The 12,897-nt window shown below is 56.4% G+C and overlaps 1 protein-coding gene across 1 annotated transcript; it reads left to right on the top strand.

The window, feature by feature from the left end:
* Window positions 1-3,746: 3,746 nt before the first annotated feature.
* On the top strand, window positions 3,747-12,267 carry DBNDD1 (dysbindin domain containing 1). The gene is made up of 4 exons (XM_008140007.3): window positions 3,747-3,852; window positions 9,869-10,018; window positions 10,354-10,494; window positions 11,370-12,267. Exons 1-4 carry the CDS (start codon window positions 3,822-3,824, stop codon window positions 11,525-11,527), a joined length of 480 nt encoding a protein of 159 aa, XP_008138229.3. The 5' UTR covers window positions 3,747-3,821; the 3' UTR covers window positions 11,528-12,267.
* The last annotated feature ends 630 nt before the right edge of the window (window positions 12,268-12,897 follow it).

Genomic DNA, 12,897 nt, shown 5'->3' with positions numbered 1-12,897 from the left:
CCTCGCGAGATGTATCCAAGATCCTCGCGAGACTCCGCAGGCTGCCACAAGCCCTGGCAACGGTAAGAGCGCGTCCCTACCAACGCGCGCTGGGCCCAGTCCAGTGTTGCGGAAGTCGGGTAGGTCTGTCTGCAGCTGGGCATCATCCACACTCGTGATCTCCCCGGCAGCCCGAAACGCGTTTCCGTTGCTGGATATACGCACACATTGCCGCCCTCCCTCGCTGTTTCGTCCCCTTTTTACCTACAGTGCCTAGAAAAGCACATAGTAGGTGCTTGATAAAAATGCCTTTAATGAAGGAGGGAGGGAGGAATTATCCAAATCAGATTCAAAATTTGGGCTGAGACTCTGCCCGGATCCTGACCTCACCCTGTCCACCTTTGAAGATTCCTTCCCTGCTGGTTCGGTGAGGATGGAAAATAGCCAGGTTCCCACAAACCATCTGAATAACAAAATGTAAGGAAGCTCCAAAGTTTTGAAATCAGCAAGTGTCCCCTTCACAGAAGTAAACTGCTCAGCCTGAAGAAGCCTCTTCTGTAGCCCCTCCCCCCCTCCTGTTCATGGTGAGGACAAACTAGAAACTCTGCCCGAAGAATCCAGATGGGCAGAAAAAATGAGATATCAGTTCCTTTCCTAACCATGCTACAATTTCCGAAGGAATTTCCGATGCCTGACACTACACTGTTACCTGCATGTATCACTCTGTGTCCCCCAGAAGGCTGAGTGTTTGTCATAAGCTGGTGCCCATCTTTACAAGCCATTTCTGGTCTTTTTTTCCTACACTCTCAAATTTAGCATCCTCCTAACTCGTGGTTTTGCAGCAGGTTTTTTCATCTATTTGGGGATGAAGAGTCCACAATCTTCCCCTGCAGAGCTGCATCAGGAACACAGTGTGAGTCATGAAGAAAGGCTTGGCTCTGTCTGTCCCTGCCATGAAGGAATATGCCTTATTTGCTTGCTGGGCTTCAGACACCATCCAGTGTCAGGGATCTGAGAACCACAGTGATGAACCAGAGGGCCTTCCTCTTTGCCCAGCCAAGCCCTGATTGTTCTGGGAGTGGAGCAGCCGGTTGAAAGGGCTGCATTGACCTAGCTTGCACAGAGCTGCAATTTATTTATAGCAGGCCCTGAGGCCTTTGTGAGGTCTGGTCCTGCCACTGTGCCTGGGCAGCCAAGGCCTCTGTGCCAGACACCACTGGCCTGATAGGAGCCTCCTCCCCCAAGGCCAGGCCTCCTAGAGGGAATTTGGCAGGCAAGACAATGCAGCTGGATAACACAGTGGAGTAATTATTATTAATTAACATTTACTTTACAGACCCAATATGCTAGGCGCCTCATGCTGTTTTTTCCTTTAGAAGTCTGGCTCAGAGTTCCTGAGTTAAATAAATACATTAATAATAATTCCTTTCAGTAAAAAGGGCAAGAATAGGAAGGTTAACTCAGGATAACCAGACAGGGTGTTCATTTGTCGCAAACCAAGAATGTCTCTTGGTTCATCATCATGGATTGCACAGATGAATAGTTCATGGAGTCCCAGGGAGAACAGGGGGGAGGGGGTTGGGAAGAGATTAACCAAAGATCTTATATGCATATATACATACATTACCTATGGACACAGACAATAGAGTGGTGAAGGCCTGGGGTGGGGGTGGGGGAACCAGGTGAAGGGGGCAAGAAGGGGGAAAAGGGGGGATATCTGGAATACTATCAATAAAAAAATTTTAAAGAGTTAAAAAATGAGATCAGTCAAGAGCTGGTAATCACTAAATCGTGTGATGGGTACATGCTGGTTAATTGTGTTATTCTCTCTACTTTGGTTTGAAAATGTACTTAATAAAAAGTTAAAAGCCATGGCCAGCTTTGCTCAGTGGTTAGAGCGTCAGCCCGAGAACCAAAGGGTCATTGGTTTGATTCTGGTCACGGGCATGTGCCTGGGAGGCAACCAGTTGATGTGGGTCTCTCACATTGATGTCTCTCTCTCTCTCTCTCCTTCTCCCTACCTTCCACTCTCTCTGAAATCAATGGGAAAAAAATCCTCCAGTGAAGACTAACCAAAAAAAGGAAAAAATGTGAAAATAGACACTGGCCTCTGGATGCCTTTGACAAGAGTCCCTCTGTATACATGTATTCATCTCTCAAGCAGGCATTATTGAGCAATTACTGTTACAGTTACTGTGGCTGCATAACAAGTTATACCCAAGACACAGTGGCTTCATAGAGTGACATATCTGTTTTGCTCATGAGTCCCCCACTCAGCAAGGACTACATGAGAGAGTTCAGCTATTGGCTCCACATAGCACCCCACAGGGGATGGGTGCTCAAAGGAAACACGCGGTGGCATCCCCAGTGGCCTGGGCTTCCTCACCCAGGGTGGCTGGGCTCCAGCGGAGCTTTCTGAGAGATCCTCCTCCTGACCCTGCCTTGAAAGTCACAGAGCATCCTGCAGCCACATGCTACCGGCCAGAGCAGTCACACAGCTTGCCCGGCTTCAAGCAGAAGGAGTAAGATGGGGAGTCTTAATTGGAGTAGGAGGTTCTAGAAGACATGTGGAATGAAAAATATTGCCGGGACCATTTTGAGAAAATGCAATCTGCCACCCCAGCTGACTTTGAGCAACCAATGCCCGCACCACCCACCCTGTAGCTCAGCTTTGTACCTGAGAGGCCACATTCTCTGCCTCTCCGAGTGGCATAGAGACCAGTCAGTGGCTCACAAACTATAAGGGTTAGTCCCCGTGGGTCATTAAATCTTCGTAAAGGGTTTTAAACAACCTGCATCACCGACTGCCAGTGTCTCCAAGGCCTTGGGCTCTGGGCGACGGGAGCTGGGCTGTGCCGTGAAGGTTTGGGTGAGCTGAGGTTGAACGCACTGCCTGCCTTTGAGTGGGTGATTTGCCTGGAAGCCCCAAGTTCATACCCACCGCCCTCCTCTGCGAGCCTTTTCCGCTCTCAGCTGGGAACAAACCCTTTCTCCCGGTGCTTTTCTTTGGTTTGGTTTGTTTTTGTAAAAGTGCAGACCTTGGGCTTGGATTCGGGCCTCTGGCTTTGCAGTCTTAGTCGGGTTACTCACCCTCTCGTGCTGAGTTTCTACCCCTGAGAAACGAGGGTACCGTTTCCTTAGGATCACTGGGAGAGTTAATGCGAGGTTGTGCCCCAAGCGCTGGTGTGAGGTCCCACGCCGCAGACTGCATTTGGAGGTGGGACTTGAGCGAACCAATCTCTGCTTTCAGCCAGCCGGCCAGCCTCCATTCCCGGGAGCACCCCCCGCCCCCCACGTCGGCCAACGCCTCCTTATCTCCCATCCCCCACCCACGACCCCTCCAGCCTCGCCCCCCTCCCCACACCCCGGTTTCTTCATAACATGGATTACACCCACAAGTCCTAGGTGTTGGCCCCACGTTTGCCTCTCCTTGTGCGAAGCGCGGGATCGTAGCTGGCGCCCCATAAATATCTGGGGGTGAGCAATGAACGGAATTCAGCGCAGCTGCGGGACGAGTGTGCGCGCGGGGCTGGGAGGGCGCGGGTAGGTGCGGGAGGGTCCGCAGTGGGGCGAGGTCCCGCGGGCTGGGTCCGCAGGCCCGGGTCCGACAGGGGGCGCGCGCGGGCCGGGCGGGGCCGCACCTGTGCGCGGGGCTGAGGGAGGATGGGGTGGCAGGGGCCCCGGAACAGCTGCGTGCCCCGCCCCGCGGGCTCCTCCCCGCCGCAGCGGCACCCCGGCTGCTGCCCGATGCGCTGCGCCGGGAGCCGGGAGCCGGGAGCCGGGAGCCGGGCCGAGTCGCCGCCGCCGCTGCAGGGCCGCCTGGTCCGCGAGGCCGCGGCTGCATGGAGCCCCCGGAGGGCGCCCGCCCGGGAGGTGAGTGCGGCCCCAGCCCTGGGACCCTAAGCCGCGCTCCCCCGCAGCAGCCGCACCCCTTGTCCCGGGGACGCAGCCGCCGGGCCGCGAAGACCTCTGGCCGCGCCGGGCCCCGCCGCCCGGGATGGGGCTCCTCCCGGATCAGCCGCCGCCCTGCGGGGGGCTCCCAGAGCCGTCCTGTCCTCTGGTCCTCGGCGCTCGGGCAGCCGCGCCTGCCTGCTTCTGGGTGGGGGACCAGAGTTTCCCCGAACCCCTCCCAGCCGAGCCGTGGTTCCGGGAGTCAGGGGTGGGCGCGCCGGCCGGAGTTCGGGGTCCCGGTGGGCGAGGTTGGGGGGCGCAGCGCCCTCGGCCGCTTCTGCTTTGTTCGCTCCAACAGCGGCTGCCGGGGGAAGGGCGGTCGGGGGCGCAGCGGGGACCCTGTGTCCGCTGGGCGCAGAGGGGGTCCGGGAGGGGTGCTGCCTGCGGGGGTGGGGAGGGGCCTGGGCGAGCCCCAGGGACCGCGCGTCTAGGAGGGCAGGTGTGCACGGAGGGACGCTCCTCCAGCCGGTCCGCTGTCCTGACGGAATGAGAGGGAAACTGTAGGAACCCCCTCCCAAGCCCTTTCAGAAAGGATTTGTGGGTGCCGTTCATCCGACTGGGAGCCAGGATGCAAACGCAGGGCTCCAACCCGCCTGACCAGGCCCGGGTGCATCCTTGTTTCCTCGAGGTCCATTCCAGGGGCCGCTCCCTGACCACACAGGGACCCGCTGGGGGTCCCCCGCAGCGCCAGCGGCCTCCCCTGGAACCAAACTGCTGGCCCCGGAAGTGTCCCAGAGCGGTGGGTCCTTGCTGTCTGCAGCCCTTGTTGGGCCGGTTCATGCTAGAGGGTTGCCTGGACCCGTTACCCTCCCTGCAAGCACCACACACCAGGGGCTCGGGGTGCCGGGTTCCTTTGTTTTGTCACTTAAGGGAGGGATCCAGCCTTTTCTCACAACTGACAGCCCTCCCCCCCCACACACACTTCCCAGGGGCAGCTTGAGAGCAAGGGCTGCGAGGTGTGGGCTCCTGCGGGCGGGGGCAGAGGAGCCTAGCCACCCTTCAGTCTTCGAGTCCCACTTACTGGAAGCCCAAGATTAAGTCACCCGTGCAGACATGTTTCCCCGGGGCCTGTTCTGGGCAGGCAGGGGGCTGGTGTGGCCACGCCATGGGGTCTCACCAGGTCACACGTGGGTGGTTGTGACCGTCATCCTCTCGGTTCAGTAACTTTTGTAAACTTCATTTTGGAGAGAGAAGAGCACACGAAAGGAGAGAAAACAGTGTGGGAAAGCCCTGACTGCCACCTCCTGCTGCGCAACCAGACCCCACCAATCTCCTCCCTTCAGGAGTCATTTGTAGCAAATCTAGACACATTGTTTCATCCACAATTGTTTCTGCAATTATCTCTAAAAAATAAGGTGTTTGTAGGGCATCATTCAAATCTCATCTTGGACTTAAATGAATTAATATCTTAATAATCCAAGAGTGCAGATCCAGAGTTGACGAGATTAGGGTGTGTGGTGGGTAGTGAACTTCTTGAAGGACCCCAGCTGTTGACTCTGGAAAACTAGGGTTCTAGCCCACCCACAGGGAAAGAGAGCTGCTGAGCCTAAACGGGGTGAGGAGGAGGGGCAGAGTCTAGGGACCAGGGCTGGGGAAATGGGGTGCCGGTGCCCCACTTCTGTGACATCTCTCCCTCGCTGCAGCCTTCTTTATGACATTCATTAATTTCATTACTTTGTGTGCTCGTGGGTGCGCGCAGACGCCTCCTCGATGATGCTGGGGCAGGGCCCTGGACACACAGAAGGGAACTTGAAATTTGGGCCGTTCTCTGCACAGTTGTGCTGGAAAATAGGTCAGCGGCATAGCACAAGGTAACCCTATCCACTCTACACACATTAACAATCAGCCCTGGGGGGGCGGGCAGACTCTGGTACCCCAACTTCAGTCTCCCCACAGGGAGTGTCCTGGGCATCAGAGACATTCGCTGGCCTCGGCCCTGGCTTGCATGACCCAGCTTGTGGCTCCATCAGGCTGCCAAGCACTCTGCCCTGCTGTGCCCCAGGAAGAGCAGTGGGTTTGACCTGTGGGACATGTGTCCCTTTGTCCTCCAGAGATCAGACTAATTGACCAGAGAGCCTTTTATTAACTACTAGAGGTCCGGTGCACGAATTTGTGCACAAGTGGGGTCTCTCGGCCTGGCCTGAGATTGGCAATCGGGGCCATCTCACCCAGTCCTGGGAGGAGAGACCATGGGAGGTTGGCCGGCTGCAGGAAGTTGGCCCTGGGAGCGCACTGACCACCAGAGGGCAGCTCCTGCATTGAGCACCTGCCCCTGGTGGTCAGTGCGCATCATAGCAACCGGTTGACTGGTCATTCGGTCAACTGATCGTAATGGTCACTTAGGCTTTTATATTTTGAGAGATGGCATGAGTTTTTGGGCTCAGTCATTCCACAAACATTTATGATGCACCTACTGTGTACTAGGGCAAGCCCAGATCCTGGAGCTCAGACCCAGTCCCAGCCTCTGAGCCAGGTGCCTGGCACATAGTAGGTGTACAGCATATGGTACATGTCCAAAGTCATCCTGGCTTTGCCCTTTAATGCCAGCCAAAATCAGCCTTTGTTTCCATTGAGGATTTTAAAAATTGAGATATAAGTCACATGTGCTAAAATTCACCCTTTTAAAGTTTACAATTTAGTATTGTTAGTACTTAAGTTGAACTTAAGATGGTTCAACTTAATGATTTTTTTACTTTACAATGGCAATCAGCGCTAAGCATTCAGTGGAAACTGTACTTTGAATATTCAGTTCTGATCTTTTCCAGACTAGTGATACGATACTGTCTCTGTGGTGCTGGGCAGCTATTGGCTAATGTACGTGTTCTTCTGAGCAAGTTTGAGGTGGTCTGGACTAAGCTACAATGTTCAGTACATTAGGAGTCTTAAATGCATTTTTAAATTACAATACTTTTTCTTTTTTAATCCTTACCCAAGGATATTTTTTCCATTGATTTTTTAGAGAGTGGAAGGTAGGAGAGAGAGCAATACCCATGTGAGAGAGATACATCAATTGATTGCCTCCCACATGCCCCCGACCAGGGCCAGGAGCCTGCAACAGAGGTACATGCCCCTGACCAGAATCAAACCCGGGACCTTCAGTCCCCAGGCTGACACTCTGCCCAATGAGCCACACAGGCTAGGGCTACTTACAGTATTTTCAACTTACGACAAGTTATCGGGGTATAATCCTGTCATAAGTTAGGGAGCATCTGTATCAAAGTTGTGCAACCATCACCAGCATCTAATTTTAGGTTTTCAGCAAAGAAACCCTGTACACATCAGCAGTTATTCCACATCCTACACACACCCCAACCACCAATCTACCGTCTTCTCTAACTGACTTTTCTACTCTATGGATTTGCCTGTTCTGGACATCTGCACAAATGGTGTCCTAATATGTGGCCTTTTTGTGCCTGGCTTCTTGCACTCACCATGTTTAAGGTTCATCCATGTTATGGCGGGTGTCAGAGTGCCGTTCCTTTCTGTGGCTGAGAAGTATTCCAGTGATGGATGGACCCCATTCTGTTTATCCATCATCCATTGATGGACATTTGGTTTGCTTTCACTTTTGCCTTTTGTGACGCTCAGCGCTACTGTGAACATTTGCGTACAAGTGTTTGTTGCACCTGTGCTTTTGGTTCTTTTGGGTTTAAGCGTAGGAGCGGAATTGCTGGACCGTGCGGTGACTCCGCATTTAATAGTTGGACTGTCTAGCACCCTGGCCACATGCTTTACATGCCAAGCTCAACCCTGACCTTCCTGGACTCCTCTGTCCCTGGCATCTGCAGTGGCATATTGACTCTTAACCTCCCTTTCCATCGCAATCTTCTAGCCCAAGGATCAGTGTCCTTGATGGCAGAAGCTACATCTTCTTCCCCCACAGCTTGGAGACAGATCAGGGCACCAGGATTTACGGAGACCAGGCCACTGCCAAAGGAGATGGGAAAGACCAGACACGCACTATATGCCGTTGACTCTACGGCACACAGACACCCTGCTGTTTCTGGGATGTTGGAAGTTTATAACGTGTGCTTCTTACTGCCATGGTGCCTGTGCAGTCTGTCCCAGGGGCTGTCCGAGGCTCCCGCCTCCCTCTATCTATAAAGAGGCACGTGGACGCTCCCAGTCCCCCTTCCCCGCTAGATGGGCCAGGAGTGTGCTCTTTGGTTGAGGTCCTTTTGGGTCCCCCCAGCCCCCATCTTAGCACCGGTGGTCTTCATCCTTCCCACCTGGACTGTCACTTAAAAGTGCAAATAGATGGTGCCCCTCTCAGCTCAAACCCTCCAGCACTTGCCCAGCTGGCTCGGAGTAGCAGTCAACATCTACGTGATGCACCCCACCCATGTCCCCTGGGCCTGGCCCTGCTCCCCTCAGGTGTGACGCAGCTCCCGCCCATCTTCAGACCCCAAGAGGAGAACTGCTCCCCCACTGCTCCCCAGCACTGCCCGTCCTCGAGGGTGGGATCACCCACTTGGCTCATGCTATGGCCTGGCACAGAGTGTGCACTCAGGAGACCTTTGTTGGGTTGAAGAATGAATGAATGGATGCTTTCTTGTCTAGAGGAGGGCCCCACCCAGCAACAGAGGGACAGGGCAGCTGTGAGCAGACCCCTGCCTCTATCTTTCCATCTTTCAGAAGTCCGCTTCCGCCTGGGGAGGGCCCAGGAAACATTCCAGCTTCCCTGCGGGCACAGGCAGGGGTCTCCTCCCTCCTCTGCCCCTGCTCCCAGCCCTGCACCATGACCTGGGAATGGAGGCAGAGCGCTCAGACTCCATGGTCCCCTGGGCGGTGCCTGCAGGGAGTTGAGCCCCTCTCTAAAGCACAACGCTCAGCACTGTGTCCGCCCTCATGGCTGGTTGCGACGTCCACTTAGAGAGCAGAGCACTAGGCAGTGCCTGGCACAGAGCAAGTCTGAAAACCGAGAGGCATTGTCATAGTTATCACCCCAGAGCCTCCAGCCCAGTCACCCCGACAGGTCAGGTGTGGGAGTGTCTCAGGGTGTGACAGGCCCCAGACACTTACCCGGTGCCACGCTCCCCTTGAGGACACAAAGCCAAGTGTCCTGCAGACTCAGGCCCCCAGGGGCTTCCTTGGCCCAGCTCCCCCAGCACAGAGCAGGGTCCGAATCTCATCTCTCGTGGCCTCTGGGCAGGAAGGTGTCCTTGCCAGGCTGTGGGGGCCAGGACAGGGGTGGGTGTAACTCTACCCTCTAAGGATGCTCAGAAGCCACACTCCTGATGCAGCAGAAGTAGAAACCGGATCTCACGCCTGTCCAGCCTGGCCTGCCCACGTGAGGGCAGCAGGGTGCAAAGCTGGACAGGCCGCCCGCGGGCAGCAGGTACACCTTCCCTCAGCCCCATGCAGGCGGGTGGTGCCAGTCCCGAGGCCAGGCACACCGCGCAGCTCTGCAGCTGTAAGCCGGGGACCCTCCGGACCCACATGGTGGCGTCCAGGCTGCTGACTACAGTGGGGAGGACAGGCCCACCCTCACAGGCAGCTGTTGGCACCGGGAGCCCCAGCGGGGCCCCTCGTCGCGACAGCAGCAGCTGCTCCTGGGGCTTCATCCACTCTGACTCTGGCTTCCACCCGAGGCATCGCAAAACCCTGCTGGGGGCCCCCGGGTTGGTCCCTGGAGCCTACCTGCTCGGCTGTGGGGTCCCAGGGGACGTGTGGGAGCCTGTGTTGCTGTGGTCCCAGCTCCACCAAACACGGCCCTCAAGGGGCCTCCTGCCCTCACCTCACAACAAACTTAAATATGGAAAACGAGGAGCCTCCCCAGAGAAGCCCCCACCTCGTCTGGGGTCCTGGCCCGAGGCTGCCCCGAGCACCCTGCTCACTGTCCAGCACCCATGAGGCAACTTCTCAAGTCCTCCTGCCTGTGTCCTGGGATGAAGGAACCCTATGCGACCTCCCAGGTAAAGCATTCTGTCTTTTGCAGAAATAGTTAAGGAGATTGAGGTGCCACTGGCTGCCCTGGATGCCCCAGCCCCTGGGACAGGGGACAGCAGCCACTTAGCTGTGGCCGAGGAGGAGGAGGTGGGAATCCCAATACCGGCACCAGGGTTCCTGCAGGTCACAGAACGAAGGCGTAAGTATAGGGGAGCTGCCTGGCATGCTCCATGGGGACCTGTGACCCCCAGGGAGTGGGGACCAAGGGCCACATCCTGTCCAAACACTCCCCCAGTGTGGTGAGCACTAAGCTCTTCAAGCTTTTGGCTCGCTGGGCCTCAGCTGTACCATCTATAAGTGGGGCTCCCCAGAAGGCTTTTGGTCCTGAGTGTGGGGAGCAGAGTTGGGGGTCTGGCTGTCCCATCTTATTGGGGCCGTGCTGACCTTTACCCAGAGCCCTGGGTCTCCCCTGGGCCTCGTGGGGGCAGGGGGCCTCACGGATGACTGCACCAGTGACATGCCCCCTGCCCCCAGAGCCACTCAGCAGTGTGTCCTCCCTCGAGGTGCACTTTGACCTCCTGGACCTCACTGAGCTGACCGACATGTCCGACCAGGAACTTGCCGAGGTCTTTGCTGACTCCGATGATGAGAACCTGACCGGTGAATCGCCAGCTGGTGAGGCTGATGTTGGGACACGGTGGGCATTGGGGGAGGTCCTGGGGCCCGAGACGACTAAACACTGCTGCCTAAAATACCGTTTTTAAAAATAATTATCTCGATTGTGTTTAATTATTTGCCACCACAGCACTGTTTTACTCAACATTTCTGCATTCTACATATTTTTGTGCCTCCTGTTCCTACTACCCTCCTCAGTTCTGCTTTTCAAACACCACCAAGGCCAAAGGCACAGACCCACTGAAGGAAGAATTTACTAAATGGTCACTCGTTAAGCACCGTTGGCTGGAGCTCAGTTGGCTGAAGCACCGTCCAGCACACCGAAGGGTCACCATTTCCTTCCTGATCAGGGCACATACCAAGGTTGCGAGTTCGATCCCCAGCCTGGCTGGGGCAGGTGGGAGAGACAGCTGATCAATGTTTCTCTCTCTCTTCCTCTCCCTTTCCCTCTAAAAATGAATGAACATGTCCTCAGGTGAGGATTAAAAAAATAATCTAAAAAACAGTCACAAGTTAAGCTAAACACAGAGGAGGTGCCATTCACCCAACCTGGCCCCACCTCAGCGCAGCCTGACGTGGTGTCCGCTTTGGTTCCAAGGAAGCGTTGTCCTTGGCCCAAGACCCCAAAAGCCTCAAAATGGCAAGGCAGCCAGTGGGGTGAGTGGGACCAGGGACATTCCTCTCTCCCTGCTCAAACCCCATGTAGGCGGGGGGTTCAGACCCACGTCCTCATTGTTGGCACCCACATTTTCTAGTGCCCAGGGGACCCCAATGTGTGGCCGACACTGTGTTGGGAAGCACACAAGGGCCCAGCCCAGTAGCTTCAAGAGAGACGCAGGACCCCAGGCCATGTTGACCCACCCATGTTCCCACAGGCCTGCACCCACTGCCCCGGGCCGGCTGTCTGCGGTCCCCATCCTGGACGCGGACCAGGGCCGAGCAGAACCGCGAGAAGCAGCACCTCGGCGACCCTGAGCGGCAGCCAGCGATTGTGGACACGTTTCTCACTGTGGAGAGGCCCAAGGAGAACTAGGCCAGGCAGCCCCAGGACCCAGGCAGAGGAAATGTGATGTGGCTCCGTGGACACTCTGCCCACCCCACATGGCTCTGGGTCAGGGTCTCAAGGCACCCAGCACAAGCACAGCCCAGTGGCCTGATGTCCAATTCCTTCCTGGTCCCTGGATCAGGGCTGACAATGCCCGGGGATGAGACAGGAGTGGACTGGGCCTTCTGGAACCTTCTGTCCACAGGACTGGTGCTCTCATCTGTCACAAGGTTCCCGAGTGGATGCTGGGTGACGGGGGGATCTGAGCAGATGACTGCCGCTCTGCAAAGCCCTGGGGTCTAGCCAAATGCGTGGGTGGAAGAGTCTGTCCTGAAAACTTCCACCTTTGTCCAATCCTGTCCCCCTCCAGCCACCCAGGGGGCAGTGCCAGCCATGGGGCCCCTCCCAGGCCCAAGACCCTGCTCGTCTTGGTCCCTGCAAGACAGCGGGCCCACCCTCCTTAGCTCAGAACACCAAATACGGCACGACTGCCTCAGACTGCTCGGAGGTGGGCCACCTTCTTCCAGTCCCTTGCCCATGCTGTCCCCACACCCTGTCGATGCACATCCTGGCCCAAGGGGGGTGGAGGTGTGGGAGAACGTGGGCACAGCCCCTGGCCCCCAAATCAGGCCACCAGGCTCAGCTGCTCCCAACACTGCTTTTTCTGTGCTAAGGGACAGGACAGGCTTCTGGTCTGATTGCAAGTCCAAGATTGGTTTTAAAATAAATGTGTGAGCTTGCTTTTTGTTCCCACAGAAACCTGCCCTGATCGGTTCCCCACTGAAACCCCACTGACATGTGCTCCTCCGCAGGAGCCCTGGGCAAGAGGCCCCCTGTGCTTGGCTAGAGGAAGGCCCCCAGGCAAACCGGCCTGAGAAATGCAGGTGGTGGCCTTCCACGGAGGGGCAGGAGACACCCCCTCCCGCCATTCGGTGAGCAACAACACGGGGACACTGCCCAGGCACAGTCAAGAATGCCCCTTAAAACCCAATCCTTAAGGGTGGCCTGCCTGCCCCCTCCCCCGCACTGGGTATCCCCCCCTACATCCATCCTTCCTGCTGCTGTGGAGCTAATTACAGAAGCGGCATTAAAACATCACCCGTCCTAAGGCCCAACCGCCATCTCTTCCTTTGTAGCCGTCCCCAGTGTGGTGGGGGAGGGTGCGAGCCAGGGGGTGCTCCGTTTCCTCCAGCCTAAGCCCCTGGGGCCTGCTGTGCTGCACTCAGGGCGGCTTATTTGGGTCACCCGTCAGCGACCAGTGCCCTGACCTTGTCATCACAGTGAAGATCCTGCCCCTCAGAGGCCTGGAGCTCCAGGCCCAGAGTGAGGTCCTCACAGGGAGGCAGCCCGCAGGGACG

This window comes from Eptesicus fuscus, chromosome 21, assembly GCF_027574615.1.
Source record: "Eptesicus fuscus isolate TK198812 chromosome 21, DD_ASM_mEF_20220401, whole genome shotgun sequence".
NCBI lineage: Eukaryota > Metazoa > Chordata > Mammalia > Chiroptera > Vespertilionidae > Eptesicus > Eptesicus fuscus.
Note: the sequence above shows the minus strand (reverse complement) of the source record. Positions and strands in the feature narration are given on the sequence as shown.